Here is a 24,834-nt window from a genome sequence, read left to right on the forward strand (position 1 = left end):
AGTGATTCTGCACCTCTCTTCCACACAAGAGGTGCTGTTGTCCCCCCACCCCACTCCCTGTGCCCATCCTCTTGAAAGCACCAGGTGGATACTCTCCAAAGTCAGTCTTAGCATGCAGTCAGTTCACACAGCCAGGTGGGGGTAATGAACCAATTACAGCCTTGTGTGCTCAGAACGTGAAGTCCTTTCTGTCACAGAATCACTTCAGTGTGATCATTGCTTCACTATGACAAAGTGCAATCTTCACATTGCAATGTGTGTATAGCAGTTATTGCCTTTCACTCTAAAGGGAGCTTCACTAAGATCTTGTGTACACTACAGCTTGTAACTGAGTTTATAACCAGTTAGGAGCATGGTTGGCTCTAAACATGGATTATATCCACATACAACATGATTAATACTCCACTAGCACCTATGGTAACTAACAGAAGTGTGTCCTTGCCAGAAACCTGCATGGTAAGGAGCTGTCTGGTTTAGTGTAGAGATGGAATCATTAACAGTGCCTGTATAACTGGTTTTAGAATCCTAGGTCTTCACAGCTGTCAGTGTGCTAAAACATTCCAGATTTCACTGCCTCCTGTGCCTCTGTATATACATCTCCTCTGGGCACTCTGTCCACGGCTGAAGCGCTGAGGGAAAGCTGTAAGTTTTTCCCAGAATTCCAACATGGTTAAGTAGCATGGTTGGTGTGGATGCACAAACATGGCTAAGCTATGGACCTTGTGTACACTACAGAACGTGGCTATGTTTGAACATGGTTGTGAGTAATTGAGTTAGCTAACATAATGCTGACCGCAACTTAGTTGTCAGTGCAGACCAAGAAAAATGGGGTTCAGCACTGGGTCAGTTAATGGTGATTAAACCTTGGTTTTAACATTAAGGAAGGGCTGTGCTTGAGGGGGATTCCCCTAGGTAAGGCAAATCCACAGTTGCTCATTAGGGTAGCTTTCCAGTTGCCTTGCAGTATCTGAGCAGCAGAAAGGGGTTTCAAAGGTCTGACCCTTAATTTCAGTACCATGTGACATAGCTAAGGGTTTAATAAGGGTCACTATAATTTATGGCATCATTGACATGCATTTAAAGAAGTTACAAGTAAGCCGATCTCCATATAGTATGTCAAAAAAGTATCGTGTTTGCAGGGATGCCGTCCTGATGAGTGTGTAACTTACAAAGACAACACTATCATCCAGCCAATGTTCCAGCCAAGTAGGCTGCAGGAGCAAGAGTGGCATTATCCCCCTGGAAATGCTGGGGTTGAGGAGAACATGGATATCATTCCTATGAAAAGTTGTTGAAAAAATACAAGCTATTTCAATATGTTGTATTCCAAAGGCAAAAGCTATGCTCTTCAGGAGTATCTTTATGAACTGGGATTAAAAGTCATCTCTGGCTGGGAATTCCTTGGCAATCTATATCGAGTGGGAAAGGATATTCACCACAGATAAGGAGATCCCTTTCCCCTCTATCCATCTGAGACTGAACTTAGTGCTATGTTAAATTTCCTGGGACTGGTGAGCCATCTGGAATTCAGCTTTGGTACCATGAAACTGATGAATATCCTCATGTCAGAAAGCAGGTTTCATATGAAACAGTAATTAATACACTTTAATCATACAAAACTAAAGATCCAATTATCCCCTTGGGTTCATGCTCTGTCAGGATTAGAAGGAGAAAAATCTTTATCTTTCATTCTGATGGTTTTTTTTAATTTTGGTAACAGCATGCTCGAGCAGACAGCTAAAGAACCATGTGGACTTGTGCATGTTGCTCCTATACTGATTATGCCCATGAATTAAATGTACCTAGTAACCACCTGCTTGTGTTTATGAGTATGTAACGTTCCATATGTTTCTTTCTCTACAGATAAGAGGTAAATATTAAAAAAAATATTCTGGTGTGAAGAATGAAAACAACAGCAATCGTTCTCTAGCTGGCGTTGTACACGCTGATGATTTCTCATAATGCTTTGCTTGCTCTGATATATTTGTGGGTTTTTTTCCCCGGGATTTTTTTTAAAATTGGTTATACAGAACTTTATTAAAATCATTATAAATTACAATCCAGATGTTTTTCATACTTAACATAGCAACAATTCTCATGAGAAAGAGACATATGACAAAGTTAAGTTTCTAAACTTCAGACATGGAGGCTGAGTGCAAAGAAGTGTTAAAAGATATTTTTTTTCCATCCGTGTAATAAAAAACAGCTGGATCAACTTCACTTAGACTTTCTAAATATAATCACATTTTGGCAGAAATCAAAGCATGTAGATTTCCCCGATGGGAACTTTTGGGGGCTGGGAAAAAGTTACAAGCAATGGAACAAACAAGTTTAGAATGAATTTGCAAATTTATTGGTCAAGGCGCTCCACACATCTCAGTGGCATTTCTCTATTATAAATTAAACCAGAATTAGGCTTGGGGATTCCAGTCCCAATCCTGCCCTTGATATGCTGTGCTATGTTTGGCAAATTACATCTCTACATACCTCAGTTGCCCCTTACCTGAAAGGGGATAACAATACTAACCTATTTTTGTGAGAATGCTAATCATGATTATTATTAAAGGAAACTATTACAGGTCTTCTGAGCAGTCAGAGAATCTACAAATACTTATGCAGACTAAAGAGCACAAAGAAAACATTAACAGTAGGACCAAGTTCAGGAGTCATGAAATCTGTCAGCTTTCACCAAGTTGTTCATGATGAAAAGAGTAGTTCAGAAATATTAGCTGGATGTAGCTATTCAAGCGACTAACATAACAGCATAAGACTTTTTTTGTCGAGCGTGCGAGCACAGAAAGAATAGACTGATCCTCTGAAGCATGAACGAACAAATTAGAATGAGGATAAAATGAAATAACATAGATATGAACTCACGTTTTCAGTAGTTTTTGCTAATACCAGGATAAGATTAGGCCTTTATCAGGAATCAGATTTTATGGGAAAAGAAATAGGGAGTTCTATAGAGTTGTGCAGACAAACACTAGAAATGTTCACAAAGAAAAAGAGCAAAAATTGTTTAAAGCCAATGGGCCTGATTTGTCTCTCAAGTGCATCCATTTTTTTACCACGCTCATTGGGTGCAAATGATAATTCACAATGAATGGCACTTGAAAAGAACATTACAAAAAGTTTGCTCTTTTCCAGGGGGAGCTAGAGGAATGCTAGAAACACAGCACAAGAGTTCTGATGAACTAAATAATGTTTCTTCCAAAATAAGCCAACGATAGAGTTTTAAAACGGAATTGTAACTCAAATACAGCATAGACTTTTATGTGCTGTGAGGGAGAGTAAGCTAAGAGCATTTAATGCAATTTCATTCAGACTAGAATTTTAGAAAAGGAAAAATTGTATAGTCGAACAATAATTGTCAGGAGTGGGACTGTTTGGTGTTTTACAGTAGAATTTTTCTTTAGATAAGAAAAAAAATTAGACTAATGACCAAACTTTCAGTACAATGTACACCAGAAGAGATCCCAAATGTAGGTATATAACGTGTTTTCTCTCTCAGACTAACAAGAGGCTTCATTGTTACCTTCTACATTGCTGAATTTAGCACAACCCATCACCTAGGGTGTAACCGTGCAAAGTGGTGTTAGTAGATATGAGTTCAGTCTCACAAGGTTCAACATAATGGATTTATGTTTCCAATGGAAATTGATTTTCTTTCCTGTCTGAACCTGAGTTCCTTTCTCAAATAGACTGGTTGAGCAAGTTTTCAGATCTCCCTGAAGATTGGAGTAGAGTCCTGGGATTAAATTCAGCTCTGGTGTAAAAGGGTGCAACTCTCTAACACCAAGTGTAAATTTGATTCCTTGAATTCAACCAGTGCCAGTGCTGACTACCCTATTCATATAAAACTCAAGTCAGACCCCCAAAAGCACGAGACTGACTTAAAAAGCACAAGATTTTCAAGCTCTGTCTCCCAGTCCACTTGCCTAGTGTGTCTCAGTGCCCTTCCCCCTGTCTCCTTGTCTAATATCAGTCTTGCCCAGGAGTGAAAATAACTTAAAGGACTTACCAGTACACCGGAGTCCTAAGCAGGGGGGCAGGGCTTCAACCAGAAGGGGTGTGACCTCAACCAGAAGAGGTGGGACCTTTACATCCCCAGGCCCTTTAAATCAAGATTTAAAAGGCCCGGGGCACCGGCTGCGGTAGCAGTGGCTGGGAGCCCCAGAGCCCTTTAAATCACCGCTGGAGCTACCGGCTGCAGAGGTGGCTGGGAGCCCAAGGGCTCAGGGGTGATTTAAAGGGCAGGGGCTCTGGCCACTGCTACTGCGCGTAGCCCAGGTCCCTTTACATCACTGCCCAAACCCCGGGGCTCCCGGCTGCCTCCGCTACCTGGGGGCTCCGGCAGTGGGGCTCAGATGCTGCCGGGAGCCCTGGGCCCTTTAAATCACCGACCTGGGGAAGCCAGTCCAGTATGGCACACTAGCTCTTGCCAGTACGCCATACTGGACAGTACCAGCTTACTTTCACCTCTGGTCTTTTCCCTCCCACTGACCCTCTAGTCTCCACATCTGCCCTTGTTTCAGTCATTCCCAGTGTTCCCCTGCCAGCTCCCAGTGCTAGTTACAATTCCCTCCCCACTGCCTCCACCAAGTCCCAGTTTTAATCTACTTCCTTCACTGCTCCCCTTGCCCCAGGTCCGGGTCCAATCCCTTCTGAATTTGAATCTGGCTGCTTCCTCCTCCACTGTGCCTGGGCCCCCACAGTGGAGGCACTAAGAGCACAGGAGCTTTTTCAGAGACTGATAACTTGGCCAAATGTTCGTGTTTTTCTCCCACAGAAGCAGCACAAGATCCTTCCCTGATGCAAGGGCCACGCCTGCCAAATTTCAAGTCCCTGATCCAAAGCACAGACACCAGAACTTCTCAACCAAACAGTAGTAAGAATTTTTTTAACAGTGGCAAAACACTGTATTTTCCCCTAATCTCATTCTCAGAAATGGCTCAACCATTTTTGCAACATTAAAAATAAATAAATATTAGCCTGAAGAAGACACCTGGCATGGAAAATTTCTGCCCAAACAGTTGAAGTCTGGCAGAGTCATAAGTAACTGAAAACAGAGTATCATAATGAGTCTTCTGGTGGACAATCTTAGGTATAAGCAGTGTTACCAGCTCCACTTTTAATAATAATATTATTTCTTATGCAGGCATGAGAGAGTCATGCAAGGTAAAATTTAGAAATTAGTTCCTTTTATCTAGTGCCATCTATTACGACTGTATTTTTTGGCATCCTAGTGAGTACCTCCACAGACATCAGTCATGTATCATCATATGAAACAACAGAACAGATAAAGGTGATAATGGGTTTTATAAAACTTCAGTAACATATATTCATGAAATACTGTACCTGGAAAATTCAGAGGCAATTCAATTCTGGCTGAGCACTGGCTGTCTTCATTACTCTCGCAGATGCTTGCAATGATCTTATTAATTTTGAACCCAGTAACTTTAATCAATTCCCCGGTTGGCAGGCAGCATTCATTTCCAAACATTTCATAAACGGAGCCTTAGGAGAGACAAAAGGAAAGAAAGATGGTGCAAAAGTTTTAAGCACAATTTAAAATACCCCTATTGCTTTTCTTGGAAGATTTCCTTCTGCATAGACACTAAAAGCCATTTAAACTAGTTATGTGAAACTTACATGATCTTCCGCAGCTATTTGGTTTTCATTCTCCCTCTCAGTATTATAGACCCTGCCATCAGGTTTTCTACCTACCTTGGGTATTATTTCACACATAAATATCAAAATCAATCTAAGATCAAAGTTTACCCTATTGAGATTTAGGGTATATACAATAAGCTATATGGGATAGGATCCCAGTATTTCCTATAGGATACATAATATTAAAAACAATGGAGTTTCCTCTCCATGGGCCTGCTGCAAAGACTATTGAAGTCAAGGGAAATCTTTCTTTTGACCTCACTGCATTTTGGATCAGTTGCATCTGTGCACGTACTCCATGTAGTTCCCGATAGCATTTCAACATACCATTATGAAGAGAAAAAAGCCTAAAAAGATCATCCCTTCAATCTTTTTACTTTCAAATAGAATGGTCTCAGCCAGTCAGAGAGTAGGAATATTGTACAATCTGGACCCAGAACTATACAGTAAATTTCAATAGCTGTGCAGGACACAAATCTCTGTACTCTGATTTTTACCACTGCCTGAAGAACTCATCAACCTGGTGGCCACCACATGGGGAATGACCACCTCAACTTCACAGCTATATCAAAAATACTACCTATTAGCAATTTCATTCTCTTCATAGTGACTCAAGGTTGCATCCAAGTCATAACCATATCCTGGGCTAATAAACACCTCTCACTCAGTACAGGGTTTGGTTGCAAATTCATAGAGAGGCTGCAGTCTCAAGGTGTCATCATTTAAGAACTCGGTGACGAAACCACGCACTACCATGAGTAGTCCCTTTAAAACCCATGGGGCTCCTCTTGGTAATAAGCACTACACTTGGTAGTAGGTGATTGCAGTATTGAGCCCTAAGAGGAGGAAAAAAGCACAAGCTAAAATAAGATACACTGGAGAAGTGGCAGCATCTCTATAATTAAGGCTATAGTCAATGTTCCCTTAAAAATGAAGCTTCCCCTACACCTCTCACTGGGAATATGAAAGCCCACTGAGGCGGGGTGAGCTGTCTCCCAAAATCATTTCCAGGAGCTGAGGAGAGTCCAGAAAAAGAGCTCTCCTTACATCCTTTAGCACATATTGGGAGAGCAGAGGAAATAACTCTTCCCCCACCTACATGCACCTTGGTTCAAGGCATGAAGGGCATGTCTTCACTGGAAAGTTAACTTGAGTGATGGGCTACTAGGTATGAGGACCTGGCCTGGGTGTGAGCAAAGCCCTACCTGTGTTATTGTGTCCTCACTGATGCTGCACTCACCCATGTATGTCACTATGCCTTCTGGTGGCATATCCCATGATCCTTTGTGCTGCTACAGGCTTAGCCATTCTGTGGTTCTTTCTCAGTGAAATATGGGAAAACATGTCATTGGCTTCTGGGCATATTGGGGGAGGTACAATTGGGGGAAGGCATTGGAAGACTAAGAGCACTTGTGTACTTCAGCCTGCATCCTCACTGTTGAGTGCATGGGTTACCAGGCAGCGTGACATCCTCACACAGGCTTTAGCCTTACCTATACCCCCAGCCATGCCAGCTAGCCTGGAATGAAAGCACCACCAAACTCAGCCAAGAGGGTTTTATGTGTGGATGGGAGACGGTTTACGGGTAACACCTGAGTAAGAGCTTGGGTGAACTTTGCAGTGAAAACAAACCCAAAGAAACCATTCTACTCCCAGTAACACCCTCATCTTGTTGAGGTGCCTTCAGAGGCAGCAAGGCGATGTTGCTCCTCTATTGTACTTCTCCAGTGATTACAGTATTGCAATCCTCAGACACTTCCCCGCAGGAAGTATGTGCAGGACTGATTTTCTGCTCCCTGCAAGGGGAAGCAGGATGAAGCAATATTTTCTCTCTTCATGTAGAACAGGGAAGTACGTTTTCATTCACACAGCACTGAGAGAGGGTGGGGATGGCAGTACTGCCAGGACTTCCTCACAGTGAATTCCCCCCTGCGATGCAGAGGGACATACTACTTAGCTTGTAAACTCTGCAGGCAGGGACTTTTTGTTACATGTTTGTACAGTGCTTAGCACAATGGAGTCCTCATCTATGGCTATGGTCCTTAGAAACTATTGCAACACAAACAACAATCTGATGCAAGGTGGTGTAGTTTATGCCTCCCTGAGCCACGCTCAGTTAATCTGGCCCTAAATATTTAAGACCAGGAAAGTCACTGCCCTGATTCACTATAAAAGAACAATTTGTCTTTTTTATTGGCAAACCTGAATCCTGTCACTGCTTGCTGTTCCGTTACCCCCCTAGCAATACCGCATTGACTAACACAGCTACTACTATACACCCTTCTGGGCCTCTCTGGGTTACAGTGCCTGATGCTCCAATGACCACATGAGGAAGTGTCAGAGCTCTCCTTGCTTTAGCTGTGCTCCACAGGCACGTTAGAGAGAGAGAGAGATGAAACAGCAGTGAAAATGGTAATCCTCTTTATCTGATGAAAAAACCTCACCACCCTTCATATACAGTATACAGATCAAAAGTGGCAATGTTATTATCAGAAAAGGTAAATCCCAAATGCCCTTACCCCACTTCCTCAGCAGGAGTGCTGGGATGTTGGGGGATGAGGGTGGACTGCAGGCGGAAGGAGTGGGGAGGGGACCCACCAATCCATAATCCGCCTCTGATCCTCTCCCCCAAAATGAATCTATGATGAATGCGCTAGTAAAAGGGAGCACAATGTTCATTGTATCTTTTCTATTCATTGAAGCTTTAGGACCAGATTCTCTGCTGCACCCACTTTTCCAAACTGTAAATTGGCAATAGCTCCCAAGAGACCAACTACCAGCTGAGAATAGCTGGACTGTAGTGGTGCTCCAGCCACAACCCTCTAATAAACTCCCTATGCCTGATGACAGATGATTCTAGCTAGTTGTGGCCCTAATTTACCACTCCCACTGACAGAAAGCCTCGCTTGAGAAATCTAGCCAGTTCCCAACCCCTCAGTTCCAGACATGAAAGAGAATCTGGCTTTTAGCCTTTTCTTCTGTTTCATAATTGTTCACAAACTGAACCTGATTGCTATGAATTTCTTCTTCTTTCTCCTTCTCTTCTTAGCAAGCTTTCTTTCAGCTAAGCGTGTGAAACGCATAACCCAGTGAAAGGCCCAACTTAGTGGTACTCTCATGACTGGGACAGGGAATATGCCTAAAACAATGAGGTTCACCTGTCAATTTTTTTTCCTCCAGTTGTATGAGGTGGGTGGTCTCCACTGTTTTGTTTAATGAAGGTTTCCAGCTTGGCCCCAGTGCCTGAGCCTCCCATATCACAGTGGGGTAAAACTGGAGCCCCAGGTGGACATTGCAGTTGCCTTCATAACCCATTTTGTGTGTGTCTGTGTGTGTGTGTGCGGGGGCGGGGGGGCTTGACTGAAATAACCAAATGCTTTCCAGTAACACATCACACAGTAGCAGGGTGGTTTATTGATGAATTTTTAAAAAATAAACTTCCTGCTCTCTAAAAGCGTAACCCAACTCTTCATTTTATTGCTGGTCGTCATCCCCATGTATCCTTGTATCCTTGTCCCAGGACCAAGTGTCTCTTCAGTGCTTCCCCCAACTGCTATGAATGACATTCTCTAGACTACATGGCAGGGAGATTTTGTGTTGTAGTCTTTAAAGTGGTATGTAGCTGTGCATTATGATGGTAGTTATGTACAGCACTTGTATTTCTAGCAGGAGAGTATCTCCTGGACACAACTGCCCTTTTGTGTTCCATTAGAGGCAGCATGTTAAAGAAATACCCATACTGTGCTCTCCCCGAGTACATTTTATTGTTCTTTCTTATTTTTCCTTAATCTAAAATAAAAATTCAGGAAGAGATTACACATTTGCGATGTATATGTGAAAAATATAAGATATGCCCGATTACTTGTGATCCTCCCTCCAGACACTAAGGGCATCAACTCTTCCACACACCTGATCTTCAGCACAAGACGTGCCGCTGTAGAGCGGGTCACCTCGGTATGTGAGCCATCTCTTAGCAATGTTTTCATCCCACTGCCACCGTGACAGGGCTCTTACAGCACAATAAGCAAATAGCTGAAGTGAACAAATGTAACCCTTACAAATGGCTGTGAGTGAAAGTCTACAAGGAGATGTTAGCAAATAAGATGCTGTGGTCCAGATTCTGATCTCAGTTATATTGGTGTAAATCCAGAGTGATTCTGTTGAATATCCTTGTATTTCAGTGGAGTTGCTCTGGATTTACAGCAGTGTAGCGAAGATCAGAATTTGGCCCAATGTGCACTGTTTAGACCAAAAAACAATAAATAAATAACACTTGCAAGCATAAATACATTTCTGGGCACAACTATATAGTATGGATTATAATTACATATTTGTCTCAAATTAAATTGCCTAAATCCTGATTTTAGACCTAGCCTGGCAGTTTGCCTGGACTAGTACAATAAGGGTGACATTTTAGGCAAGAAAAATGTTACCTTAGTGATTTGTCATCCAGCTAATTTTACCAAATGTGTGTGTTGATGAGAAGTAGAACCAAGTTGTTTTAAAATAGACAATAAAAATTCTGTTCCCATTAATATCAGCAGGGTTAGTTTTATTGTCAGAGTTCCTGCAGGGTGGCTATGTGAATCAGAAAACCCTTGCTGAAGATGATTATCTATGCACCATGGAACCCCATATATACACCGCTACCTCGATATAACACCATCCGATCTAACAGGAATTTGGATATAATGCGGTAAAGCAGCGCTCCGGGGGGGCAGGGCTGAGCACTCCAGTGGATCAAAGCAAGTTCAATAGAACACGGTTTCACCTATAACGCGGTAAGATTTTTTGGCTCCCAAGGACAGCGTTATATCGAGGTAAAGGTATAGTATATTATGTACTCATGGAAAAAATGGAAAATGTCATATTTCGTGCATTACTCATTGTCAGCATGCCAATTCTCTGTGTTTAACCACAAAGAAAGCATAAAATACACTGAAAACTTAAGTCAATTAACCTTAAGGACTGATTCTTTTCAACTCAGAAAAGATGGAGAGAATACAATGCAAAACCATCTTAACAAAAGCTAGAATAAGGCAGCCTCTTTACAGTGATCAAACAATGCCCCTGAAGGCTGTAATTAAAGAACTAGTTGCCTTTGAAACCACCTTTTTGGATTGCTACTTTGTTCAACAAAAACTACATTTATATCCTTTTATAAACTCATCTCTGGTTTGACAATCCATATTAGCCGCTGCTGTGATCACATCAAAGCAACCAAAACAACTAGTTAAATAGCTTTTTTCTCTGTCTCTCCTAAAATAATACCCTTATGAAAAAAAACCTACAGCAATTTGTTATTTGATTTTCTTCTCATTATATGTACAGTAAGGTTTATTTTCCCCTCAAAAACAACAATATGAATTATAAATACAATGCATGCATGAGATGAATCAAGTTACCCTTCACATCACGGAGGAGTGAGACAGAATGATTGAGATCAATATTTTATAATATAAGTAAGAACAATAGCCATTGAAGTTTCATTTCTGCTTTTTTCCCTCCTAACTTAGGACCCAGTTCCCTAGCTGCTCTGTGAGTGAAATATTCATCGACTCCCATGGGAACTGTGCACATACATGGTGTCTCAGAATGAGGTCCATAATTAAGTCAATTAATAATAATTAGTTCTTACATCACCTTTTTCACCTATTCACTTCAAAGCACTTTATGAAGGAAGCCATTATCATTACTCCCATTTTACAAATAGAAAAACTGAAACACAAAGAGGTAACCTGACTTGCCCAAGGTCACCCAGTAGGTCTGTAACAGAGCTGGGACTAAACCCCAGGTTTCCTGATTCCCACTTCAGGGCTATATCCACTGGACCATACTGTCAAGTACACAGCGGGTTTCTAAACATCTCTGGTTTGTTCTTTCTCCTACAAGGATCAGCCCAGAGTGCGATCTGCTAGCCCAAACATCAGACATTGACTCTCTGGACCTATAGGCTGGAATCCCTAGAGGGACAAATTCAGCCTCGCTCCTCCAAACAGCATCCACTGATGAACTGAATTCCATGCAGCTAGTAGTGTGGGATCTCTTTGAAAGGAGGTTTGGGGTGGGGGAGGAGAGGTGATCTTGGCTTTTTTGCACAGATGTTAAAGATTCCCTAGCATGTTTTGTAAGAATAGAGATTTTCCCTGCTGTCCTTTCCCAAATTTCCTTTCCTCTACTATTATGTTGTGCACTAGCTACCCACCTGACCATAGGCATGGAGCACCCACAGAAAAAAAATTAGTGGATGCTTAGATCCCACCAGCAGCTAGCTCCTCCCCCATCCCCCAGCGCTCCCACCTGCCAGTGGTCCTGCTGATCAACTCCTCCCCCTCCTTCCCAGTGCCTCTGCCCACCACAATCAGCTGTTCCACAGCATGCAGGAAGCGTTGGGGGAGGACTGCGGGAGGAACCCACTTGCTCTGGCCCAGGGCCCTACCAATCCATAATCCGCCTCTGATCCTCTCTCTGGAATACCTGCTCAGCCAGAATGACAATAGACTGCCTTGTGATATGACATGGTCAGCTCAAATCACTGTTTTCATTAAAGCTGCTAAAAGCTCTATAGGAGCAAAGTACGCAAAGTATCTATATGCAGTGTCAGTAAAACAAAATCCATTCTTTATGAGGGCTGTCTGCTGAGGGGGTTTAGCAAAAAGTTCTAATTTGAAATCTATTTTAAGGTTTTCATTTTGGCTTATAAACTTTTTTCCAGCAGTATTATACTTCTGGCTAAGCGAGTAGGTAAACGTAGTCCTACATCTCCACCAGTAGAGGCACTATCTTTTTTCAGTCACATGTCCAGTATGAAATTCAGCCTCTGCACTGTCCCACTAAGCCCAGGTAAACTATCTTTGTGTGGGGAAGTATAGGTAGGGGATGGAATTCATCCCCAAGCTAGCCAGCGAGGCCTAGAATAGCCCTGCAGCTCCTCCATAGCCTCTACTCCCACCCCAGGCTGTAACCAGAGCTGCAAATTCTGTGAACCCCCAATGTGAGCTAATCTTGGCTTTCCTAGCTATTTGCCCTCACCTCTCTCCTAACCTCCATGCTTTTTTCCCCCCATCTATCTAGAGCTGGCATGGAACCAGCACCACTGCATTCAGGGGGTGCTGCAGAGACCCTCGGCGCATCCACTCTACCCTTATGCTCTCCATGCACAGCAAAATCACTATTTTGCAGGGTTTTCTATGGCTCCTGCCCTGTGTGGTGAATTTCACTTCCAGTTCATTACAGTCATGCTATCTGTCACGCAGCACATTTCCTCCTCCCAAAGCAATACACTGTGCGCTTTGATAGGACCTTCCTAAAGCGCCTTATTAATGAATTATTGCATTGAGTCAGCTAGTCTGAACAAACCTGCAACGGGAGCTCTGTTAGTAAAGATGGCCTCACACATTCATAGCACCCATCTATTAATCACCCTGGCTGAGGAGGGCTGATTTTGCAAGGATTGAACCATTAGAAAACAAAAGGAGCAGATTTATATTTCTACATAGAAAGTGAAATTTTAAATGCCAAGTGCTTTAAGCCATTTCTATCATAATGGAATTATCAAAAAATTACTTTGGTGGTTTATGATTTATTCCTTTCCTGATGGATCGATGACACTTTTGGCTGTCTCTCATTTATTTGGAGGGCTTAAACTTTGCATGCAGCAGCATGCCTTTGATGCACACTGCACCCATGTTATAGGAAAGAGCAATCAAAACCACAGCTCTAAATGCAACATTTTTGACCTTTTGTTATTTTTACCTCTGAGAGTCAACATTTCTGCAACAAAGTTACACAACTGCCTACCAGTAATGTCGCTTGGCCTGTGGTGAGAGCTCTGTTTGCAGAACTTTAGCCACAGCAGTTGTAACTCTTCTTGATTTTTAAAAACATCTGTATGATGAGATTGCTTCTCTCCTCAGTCCTAAGAAAGGAGGAGACCCCCTTCAGGACAGACTGTGCAGAAGGGTAGTCCATTCACCCATGATAATATTCCTAATCCCTTCCTCTGGACCATATGGGCAGCATGGTGTAGGGGGAGGACTGAGTGGGCTAAGGGAGAATCCACAGAAGTGACTTGCTGAATCAAGGCCTAACTTAAAGCATGAGGGTAGTCCCATTAAAATTAATGGAACTACCCATGTGCTTATAGAGCTATAGAGTTTAAGGCCAGAAGGGACCACTAAATCATCTAGTATGACTTCCTGCATGTCACAGGCCACCAACACCACCCAGCACCTGCATGCTAAATTCAGCAACCAAAATGAAACCAAAGTATTACGGACCACAGGAGAATAGACTATTAAGTGCCACAGGCAGAGAAAAGGAGGGATGGAGGCACACCCATGCTCAAGGCCCCTGCTATGGCAGGCAAATGATTAAATGAGATGCACCCAGATAATCCTGGCAAGCTAAGCTAAACAAGGCAAGCTCTTCCAGTCTCCTCTCATAAAATAGGCCCTCCATTCCCCTGATCATCCTAGTAGAATCATAGAATATCAGGGTTGGAAGGGACCTCAGGAGGTCATCTAGTCCAACCCCCTGCTCAAAGCAGGACCAATTCCCAACTAAATCATCCCAGCCAGGGCTTTGTCAAGCCTGACCTTAAAAACCTCTAAGGAAGGAGATTCCACCATCTCCCTAGTAGCTGTTCTCTGCACCTGTTCCAGTTTAAATTAATCTTTTTGAATATGGGTGACCAGAACTGTACACAGTATTCCCAGCGAGGTCCTACCAGTGCCTTGTATAATGGCTAGTGTGACCAGACAGCAAGTGTGAAAAATCGGGATGGGGTGGGGAGGGGGGTAATAGGAGCCTATATAAGAAAAAGACCCAAAATTCAGGACAGTGCCTATAAAATCAGGACATCTGGTCACCCTAATAATGGCATTAACACTTCTCTATCTCTATTGGAAATGCCTCACCTGGTAAATCCTAGGATTGCATTTGCCTTCTTCATGGCTGCATCACATTGGTACCTCATCATCATCCTGTGATTGACCCACATTGCCAGATCTCTTGCCACCTCTGTCGATTCCAACTTCTGAGACCCCAGCTTGTAGCCAAAATTTTTATTACTAGAGCCTAAGTACATGGCCTGGCACATTGTACTATTGAATTTGATCCCATTTCTGTCACTCCAGTCTTCAAGGTCATCCATATCTTCCTCTATAATATTCCAATCCCCTCTGTACTGACAACTTTGTATCAGCAGCAAATTTCATTAGCACCCTCCTACTCTTTGTGCTAAGGTCATTAATAAAGCAGCTGGATACTGCAAAGCACTTTAGCACATGCTTAATTATAAGCATCAATGCAACTACTCAGAGGTTAATGGAGCTGCTTAAAGTGAAGCATATTTTTCTCGGTTGGATCATGCCAGAGCATTCAGTGCCTCGCAGGATCAAGCCCATAGCCAGGTATGGACCTTGCTGAATTGGGGCCATAGTCTCCTCTCTGGCCCAATAAAGATTACCAGGAAAAGGTAACAAAGCCTGACCTTTATTTTCCTTTCCACAGAGCCTCACCCATCCTATGAGTTCCAGGGGCAGCCACAGACAGGGAGATTCCATTAGCACCACACCGGCTGGGACAAAGAGCTGGGGATAGTGGAAACCAAGGCAGCTTCAGAAATTCAGGGCCTTGGTATGGATGACCCTAGTGATTGGCAGAGTACCTGATTGATCCCTGTGGCCTATTTCATGAATGAAGAGGTCAACCCCTCACCCAACCCACGGAATGATGCAGAGAGGATCTCCCTGTGGAGGTCCTCCAAGAGATTTTCTGCCCCCAGGATCCTCTCATGTGAGTTTGTTTGTCATAGATACGACTGAGCATTCAACTCAGTAGATGCTCAGGCCATTGTTAAAAAATGCACACTCCACCACTTTAAATCATACAACCGTAATTATTTTCATCACTGTTTTTCTGGCTTTGTTTAAATTGGAGTTATATTTAAAAAACAAAAATATTTCTTTAATAGCCATGAATAGACATCCTATTTATTTTATTCACACATTTTATTGATGACGTATATGGCCAAACCCTACTCATATGCATTGATTCATCTGGCTTTTCACATTTGTAAAGCAAGTAGGATTGGTCCACTCCATATTACCTTAAAGGATTACTATCAACATGAAAAATAACATTTCCATCTGATCGTTTTCTACCTACTATTGCTACAAGTAACTCCTGCTAGATTACAGAGGCAAATAAGACTTTAAATAAAAGTTCTCCACTGTTTGAGTCAGTTTGCTTATTTGTTGTTTTTGAATTTGACAGAACATTACGCAGTCTGTTTCACTGTTTTGTTGAGGGTCAGTTGCATCACGCTCATGCAGGGCTGTGGGAAGAGCTCATGAGCACCACAGGCTCTGGATGAGGGTGTTTACCAGGAACAGCAGCAGCAAAACTGAAAGTGAAAATGTACAGGCGGCCAATAGTCATGTATATACAGAGATGAAGGGGAGGCAGCAGGAGTGATGAGCCCATGCCTGTTTGGGGTCATTGCTCTATGGATCACCTAAAAGATCTGTAAAATGAAGCTACTCACAGGCTTAAAAAATTAGGCTGGTACTTAAGTGCCTTGCTTTGTACTGGGGTCCTAGATAGAGCTAAGAGGGTATGGAGGAACCTTCTGGATCACTGCTAAAAAAGAGCCTGAACCTGAAAGCGTTGAGCAGTCTCATAACCACATAGCACCTTGCTCAAAGAGCATTAGTTCTGTATGTGTGCACGCACCGGGGGGTGGGCAGAGGTGGGGTATCTGTGTGGGGGACTCCCACAAGACACTTCATTTCCCCACAACTTGCAAGAGTGGAGGGAACCTACACTTGCAGTTCCAGGCTGTAGGGGACTATGGAACTTGTAGTATTACATCTGTGGTGTGCTCCCTCCATTCTGTTTCAACCAAGCATGTGGGAATGAGACCTCCAGCCCTCAGGATTCCTCTTCCCACTGCAAATATGTAGGGCAAAGCTGTATAAATTATGCCTGATAGGTTTCCAGGGGGCAACCATAATCAGGAGAGCCCCTGGTACCATGATCATGCAGTAGACCACCTGTTGTTCCTGGGACCAGTCACTGTGAGAAGTCAAGTAGTGTCCATGAAGTGGTCCCTTTCCTCTGGCAAATCCCCAGAGATCCACAGTTTTGAGAAGTCCAAACCCCACATCATTGACATGTATATCAAGGGAGAAGGGGGCAAATCGAGCCCGCAGCCAAATGGAAGAATTAGAAGGAAACCTGCAAAATTTCCACTCCCACTTAGAGAAAGATGAAGGCCAATATACTGCTGAAGAATCATTGTGTGTGCAGGGTGCACGTTTAGGACCCATGTATCACAAACAGGAAGGAGCCATCCTGGACAACTCTATATTTTTCAAGATAAAAGTCTGACATTTTACTGCCCTGACATTGGTTAAATTAAGCCCACAGAAAATTAAATTCAATCATCCATAAAATAATTATACCAGTATTAAAACATACATAATTTTTCCACATAAAAGTGAAATCTCCAACTTGCCATCCTATCAGTAAAATCAATGGCCTTATCATAACTCACAGAACATCAATATTTACTGAAATATTCAAAGACAGACATGTAATAAATCAAATCAGTTTCCAATGGCCTTTCAGTAGTTCAATCGTTTTAATGACATATTAAAATGAACTATTCAACAGCCATGTATTTCAGACTGTCCTGTAGTTCCTTTCTAATCCATGCTGATTACCAAGATATTTGTGTCTAAATAGTCTCTGGCTCGCTATTATAATTGGCTTACTCCTTCCTTCCCATTTTCTTCAGTGGTTCAACTATCCAGTGTTTGTAGCACTGAAAGTTAAGACTAGGGCAGTGAATTTATGATAGTACAAACACTGAACTGAAGTATGCTGTGTGATCCAGGTACTGCCTCCGTTTTCCCAGCTCCAAACTGGAGATAAAGATACTTTTCCCTCATTTGTAAAATACTTGATTTTGACGGATGAAAATCAACTTGTAACATCAAAGGGTTGTTATTAAGTATGACTGTGGTGATTCTAAAGCTGTTTGAGGCAAGGGCTGTTTTCATGTTCAGTTTCATATAGGGCTGATCATACTGTCAGTGCTCAGCCCTGTACAAAAAGTCCATCTGGCAAGATTGTGCCTAAAACCTAAGGACCAGATTGTGCTCAGCATTATGTGGGAGTGCAAAGCAGAGGCCTCTTCCTTTGTGCTTCTGGCTAGAGACAAATTCATTCCCAGTCCTTGCCCTGCCCTTTATCTCTGCAACAGCCAGTAAAACAGGCTTCCCACGTGGAAGAAACACATGTTCCATCCTCTCAGGGGATGGAGTAAGAGTTATGCTCTCTCTGCACTCCCAGGGGCATTGAGTCTGCCTCAAGGGCACTGGGGTTGAGTCACAGGTCCAGACTTGTGCAGTGCTTTCATGTTGAGTGCAGTGTGTGGAGAGGGCTACCTCCAGTGTGAGTGAGTGGAGAATTCTGATTCAGCAGCACTTCGTATCCACAGCTCCAAAAGGCACAAAGGCAGTGGAGAAACAAGCCCTGTTGTCTCCATATTACCCCCTCCACAATGCAGCCGGAGGCTTCATGACCACAAACTGGCCCTTCCTTTGCTACGACTTTGAGCACTCCCCTCAGGGCTGGATTTAAATGATTCTTATTCACTTCTTATCTCATTCTACATAGCTGTTCAAAATGGCATCAGAAAATCCTACATTCTTTTTGGACAATATACCTGGCACTGCTGTGACACAAACTCAACCGCTGGAAATATTTTTCCTCTCCGCTGTAAACTCTCTTTCATAGGTTTATTTCTTCCCCAGTTGATGAATTTCAAATAATCCCCATGATTTCTTGTCATGTTCTTTGAGGCCAGGTCTACGATACAAACTTACATCGATATAACTACGTTGCTCAGGAGTGTGAAAAACCCACACCCCAGAGCAACATATTTATACCGACCTAATCCCTGGTGCAGCTTCTCCCATTGACATAGCTACTGCCCCTTGCTGAGGTGGATTAATGACGCGGACAGAAGCTCTCCCGCCAGCGTAGCAGCGTCTCCACTGAGGCACTACAACAGCACAGCTGCAGCACAGTACATGTAGATAAGCCCTAAGTGAATCCTCTCCTTTACTGACCACCAGTTTTTTTTCTATGTATAGAAGAACATATTAAGAATCCCTCAAAACCACAATACAGTAAATGAAAGGCCATAGAAAAGCTAAGCTGAACAGGACTCAACTGCCTGTTGCCCTTTCACAACAGGATCATAGCTACTAAATTCTGTACGTACACGCTAATTTGTTCTTCACGACATTAGTAATAAATCCATAATCTACCACTGTAGCCATGCTGCTACACCCCATGTGATCACTCGTGTAATTGAATGCAGCAAGAGAGATCATGGAGACTTCTGGGGGGGAAATCCCGTGAGAAACCAAAGAACTGTTGTCCATTTGGAAATTCACATTGTATACAGGGGTCTACACTCGTGCTTACCAATATGACTACCGGTAGATATCAGACTCTCTTTAAAGCTGCCATCTCACTTTAGAGAATGCAGTATAAGTCATAATACACATGCTGGGCCGTGGCCTCTCTTCCACTATGCAGTATGGAGGGGAGTATTTGAAAGTAAAAAGGGTCAGACGAGACCTCCAGGAACAGAGAAAAGGGCAGTGGAGCTAATTAATCCTGCACTTCTAGGGAACTAGATTAGATGACCAAGGAGGGTCTTTACCATCTTTTGATTCAGTGCATTCAAACCTTAAAGGTGCAGAGCACCCTGAACGTCCATTATAGTCAAAGGAGTTGAGGAAGGTGAGCACTATACAGAATCAGGTCTAATTATTATAACATGGGTGCCCATTTTCCTCCAAGCCTGTGGTGTCATTCCTGCCTCAGCACCAGAGTTTGGGGGCTCCAGGGTATTTCAGAAGATGGGTCTCGTTGTGGGAAGGAGGAGTCAAGGAGCACCTGCTTATTACAACCATGATCTCTTCCAAAAGAAAGAGAGATCTGCATGTAGGCAAGGGCTGCCAATCCCAGCATTTCCTTATACTCTGCGCCTCCATTGCTGTTGGAGAGGAGAGTTCTGGGTAATATGAGAGCACAGTTCCTGAGCACAGAAAGAGAGCAGCACCATAAGTCTAGTCTTGTGTGCAGAGATCTCTGGATCTGTATGGAAGCAGCTTCCACTCTCTGAAGCTCCCCAGTGTCTGTGGTGATTTGAGGCTGTGGCCTTGTCAGCTAGTAACACTTTCCTCCCAGAGGGACTAAGAGGTTAGAAAGTCCATAAGGTAAAACATCATTGAATGGCCCTTGGCCCTCATCATGTGGGTTTCCCCAGGGGCAGGCCCAGTCAGGAACCATATTAATTTTCCAGTGAATTACATAGATGCCGCCGCTACTCACTTTCCTCCACTTCAGTAGGGTGACCAGATGTCCCGATTTTATAGGGACAGTCCCATTTTTGGGGTCTTTTTCTAATAGAGGCTCCAATTACCCCCCACCCCACGTCCTGATTTTTCACATTTGCTATCTGTTCACCCTACACTTAAGGAGCTTTGCTTTCAATTTACAGATTTCACTCCTCTGGGTTTCCCAACTCAACCCAAAACCCTCTTTTCAAGATTTTAATTAATCTCAGCCTGGAACTTGAGTCTCAGGTTCTCAGCCCAGAGGCAAAGGATTTTTCAATGTAGAACTTTAGCCACCAATGAATGGGGTCATATTTCAAATTAGAGAGTGAAAAAATAATATTTTAGAAGCCTCTGACACATTTAGGTGAGTTAATTTCCCAGAATGCCATTTTCTAGGTCCAATAAACTGTCAGGTGGACTAAGCGCTTTTGTATTTTTGTTTTAGATCAGTCAAAACAGGAGAGTTTGAGAAGATGCCGTGCAATAGATCATGATTATAACTGAAGATTTTGAACTAAAGTTGAAATTCACCCCTTCCCTCTTCTCCTCTCCATAAAGGAAATCTCTTGGGTATTGGTGGGTTGGAATTCACCACACTCCAACAAGCAGGCTAAGAGACTGCAGCTCAGTCTCTCTACAGCCACTGCTAATATAATCTCTTTCCACCCTAGGCAGGCCTTTGGGGCATTTGGATCTGCTCCAGCTAATTCCCCCCAAAGCCCCTTCCACTGCAGCATATCTGAGATTTCTTCCTAGCTAGCATGAGTGTGTGACAACTCCACCCTCACCGCCTCCTGTGCACTCCAACACTACAGACTGATGTGGAGTGAAGGACTTTCCTGGACCCTCTGCTGGAGTGAATTTAACCCTAAGAGAAGCATTCCCTTCTCTGACTTGCTACATTCTTGACTGCTTTCTCACATGGAATTTCCACTGACATCTAAGGGCTTGTCTACACTGACACTTTACAGTGCTGCAACTTTTTCGCTCAGGGGTGTGAAAAAACTCACCCCTGAGCACTGCAAGTTTCAGTGCTGTTAGCGCTGGTGGCTATGCTCCTCGTGGAGATGGTTTTTTTAGAGCACTGGGAGAGCTCTCTCCCAGCGCTGTGCCACAACTACACAAGCCATGTTAAAGTGCTGCCACAGCAGCACTTTAACGTTGCCAGTGTAGACAAGCCCCAAGAGAGTCCCACGCATTCGACAAAAGCAGAATATACAGTAGAGACTTTTGCCTTCCAGCGAAAGCCCTTTGGAGCTAGTTCAATCTTTCCTCAGGATTTTGTGGAGTAACAAGCCCCAAGAGTAGGAATGCCATGCATCTGATGACGTGGGTATTTGCCTGTTAGTCTATAAGGTGCCACAGGACTCTGTCGCTTTTTACAGATCGAGACTAACACAGCTACCCCTCTGATACATGAATATCTAGTACAAATACTTGGGGAAAACCCAGCAAAAAATCGCCACTGTGACATTAATGTCAGAATCACAATGATCCATTCATATCATAGCACATCTAAAGGATCTACAGGTCCTGAACAATGTTTGTGTAGAAAGACTTTTCTCCTTCTTGCCTCAAGACTACCAACCGCACTCCTGCCTCTTAATCCCCACCTCAGTGCTCTGATGCATAGAAAGGGGTATTATTACTTGCCTACCTCACAAGAGAGATGTGAGGCTTAATCAATTAACTTTTGTGCAGTGACTTGAGATCCTTTGATTGCAGGCTTTATATTAGCGCTAAGCACTCACAGAAATGTAGGACTGGAAGGGATCTCAAGAAGCCATCTGGTCCATTCCCCTGCACTGAGGCAGGATTAAGTATACCCTGGCACTTATGGCACTCTCAGTAACAGCCCAGGAGTGGAGGAGGGTTAAGTGCCCTGTTCCAAATCTCATCTCATCTCTATGCCTACAAGTAACTGAATGTACCCCTAACCAAGCCAGCCTCCCAAATCATCTACAACTTCACTTCTCTTTTCACAGGGGAGCCTCCTTTCCCAGAAAGGTCCAAGCGGCTATCATCTTTCCCCATCCTCCCTCCATTCCCCAGCATCTCCTCTCTCTGGAGTGAGGGAACAGCACAGAGTCCATGAACCCCACCATGAAAAGTCTGCAACTTACCTTGGAAGTAGATGCCTGACTGGATTTGGAGAACCCTGGGGAGGGTTCTCGGATCCAGGGAATGGATGAATTTTGTCAGGTTTGATGCCATGGTCTGTGTCAAGGCAGCACATACATTTGGTGTCTAAAGGCCAGCACCTCCTGTGATGTCCCCCATGGTACTCACAGGAACAGAGTCTGGGACATCTCTCAGAAACTTTCTGTTGCTGGAGGGAGGAGTGGGGAGGAGAGGTGAGGGAGGCGCTTCTCTTCTTTACTATGATCGCCACTTCCTCCCACTTTGGCAGCTCAAGGGGTGGGGGGCAGGGAAGACTAGGGTGAGCAATACCACAAGAATGGGTATCAACTGACACTGCTAAGTTTATACTGCCTGGTGCTTGAGCATGTGCCAATTTAGGCTAAACGAAGTGCTGCTTATGTTGGTTGCAGCTGGTACCAAATTTAATAGGAAAGATGAGTTTCTACAAAACTCAACCTAAAACAGGGAGTTATTTGGTTTGGTACCTTGAGGCACTAACTAGTCATCTATCCACATGGAAAGGATTTTGTTTAATGTTAAAAATATCTGCAGCTGGAAAAACAAATCACATTTATTTTTGGAGCACAAAATATAGTTTTACATTTGCTCTTTTCAGAAACCACAAACTCTCTCTGGAGATATAAAATGAAACCGTTTTGTTTTTTTGCTTTTGCTGCCTTTAGAGAGTTCCTGTGGTGTAGTGAGGAAGGTGCAGACAAAAATATGGGCCTCTTTGGATCTGTGCATGACAATTGAATTTAGTTATGCAGAATAGCCAAGATTTTCAAAAGCAACTAGAGACTTTGGGGCTCTGACTTGAGATACCTTAAAAGGGCCTGGATTTCAGAGGGTAGGTGCCTAGCACTTTCTGAAAAATCAGACTGTTTTAAGGTGTCTCAACTTGGGCACCCAAAATCACTAGTCACTTTTGAAAATCTTGGCCATTGTTCATATATAGGGGTTTGGCTCTGCTATCCGTAACAACAGTGAGTAGTGCCAATGATTTCAATGGCACTGCTCATAGGGTAAGTCCATAAAATCATAGAGTTAATGGTAGGATTAGGGCACTTCCTTGCTACCCTGTTTCACACTCTGCAGCGACAACAAGTTCTTCCCAGAACTTGGCTACACTTGAGAGTTACAGCGCTGTTGGTGGCTTTATAGCACTGTAAAACTCACTCCCCGTCCACACTGGCAAGGCACATACAGCGCTGTATCTCCGTGGCTACAGCGCTGCTTGTACTCCACCTCCCCGAGAGGAATAAAGACAATAGCGCTGCTGCTGCAGTGCTGGGGCACCAGTGTAAACAGGGAATAATCTTAGTACGCTGTGACTGACCTCCAGAAGCTTCCCATAATCCTTTTAAGTGAAGGTCCTGCTCTTTGTTTTGTTGTGAACTCCGCGCTCTGGGAGCTGCTTATCAAAAAAACAAACACAGCTCCTGTTTGCTGTGAATGAGCAAAGGCAGGGGGCTCCCTTTGGAATGCCCACAGCTAGTGTTTGCTTGAAGAGAGGGGGAGGGAGAGGGCTTGAGGAGAGAAGCAGCGCGGTGGGTGGGGGGGTCCGTTTCAGCAGCGGCTGCTTATCTGGTCTGCGAGGGAAAAAACATCTGCTGTTTGCTTTCAGTGAGTGAGAGAGAGAGAGGAGTGGGGGAGGGGGTCAGAATTTGCAAGGCAGCTGCTGACACAGTGTCGGCTCCAAAAATCCACTCACTCTCCCCCCCACGCTCCCTGTCACACTCCACGCCCCCCTTTTGAAAAGCACGTTGCAGCCACTTGAACACTGGAATAGCTGCCCATAATGCACCGCTCCCAATGCCGCTGCAGATGCTGCAAATGTGGCCATGACAGTGCGCTGGTAGCTGTCAGTGTGGACAGACTGCAGCGCTTTCCCTATTCAGCCATACGAAGACAGGTTTAACTCCCAGCGCTGTACAGCTGCAAGTGTAGCCATACCCAAAGTATCTTTATGGTGTCAGGATAAAGCAGCAAGGTAGCTGTTTAATCAGGTGGGTGGGGGAGGGGATGCCACCTACTTTAATTGTGACAGACTGACAATATCCTGAATGAACTTTATGGGATTAAGATAAACTTTACTAACTTAAATTAAACCTTATTGAATTAGGATTAACACCTTTGGGGTACACTTATTAAAAATGCAATTGTGTGTTGTGGACCTGCAGGTACCGTCCCTGGTTGGGAGGAGGATGCTAATAAACGTCCTCCATTATCAGCCTTAGAAGCCCCCTGGAGAGATATGCATATACTAGTTCAAACTGGATACTCCAGAGACCCAGAAACAAAGAAAAGACTTTTGGATAAAAAGCCTGAGTTTAGGCTGACTCAGGGCCTTCTTCCTGATCCAGCAAATGGACAGGACCCTGGTCCATGGAGGGCCCCAGTCCATAGGGTAGGGTTGGAAGGACAGGGTCTACTGAGGCCCCACAAGTTCCAAGCGGAAGCGCTGATGAATTTGTAAGCACCAGCAAGCCTTAGTGAAGAGTGTTGAAAGCCTGCTCTTGCCAGAGCCCAGATGAGAGTCTGGCAAGTTTATTAGCTGTGTGTAGGTTCTTTAATTGGTTTTCAGTTGTTT

At 43.6% G+C, this 24,834-nt stretch overlaps 1 protein-coding gene across 1 annotated transcript in view; it reads right to left on the reverse strand.

Annotated features, from left to right (window-relative positions):
• Positions 1-22,367, reverse strand: part of THEMIS (thymocyte selection associated) — a 100,764-nt gene extending 78,397 nt beyond the window's left edge. The window contains exons 1-2 of the mRNA XM_045008824.1: positions 22,223-22,367; positions 5,359-5,517 (exon numbers count right to left, since the gene is read on the reverse strand). Coding sequence (XP_044864759.1) covers positions 5,359-5,517; positions 22,223-22,313 — 250 coding nt within the window. The 5' untranslated portion in view covers positions 22,314-22,367. The remainder of the gene's footprint in view (positions 1-5,358; positions 5,518-22,222) is intronic.
• Between the last annotated feature and the right edge of the window lie 2,467 nt (positions 22,368-24,834).

The sequence above is a fragment of the Mauremys mutica genome, chromosome 3, assembly GCF_020497125.1.
Source record: "Mauremys mutica isolate MM-2020 ecotype Southern chromosome 3, ASM2049712v1, whole genome shotgun sequence".
Classification (NCBI taxonomy): domain Eukaryota; kingdom Metazoa; phylum Chordata; order Testudines; family Geoemydidae; genus Mauremys; species Mauremys mutica.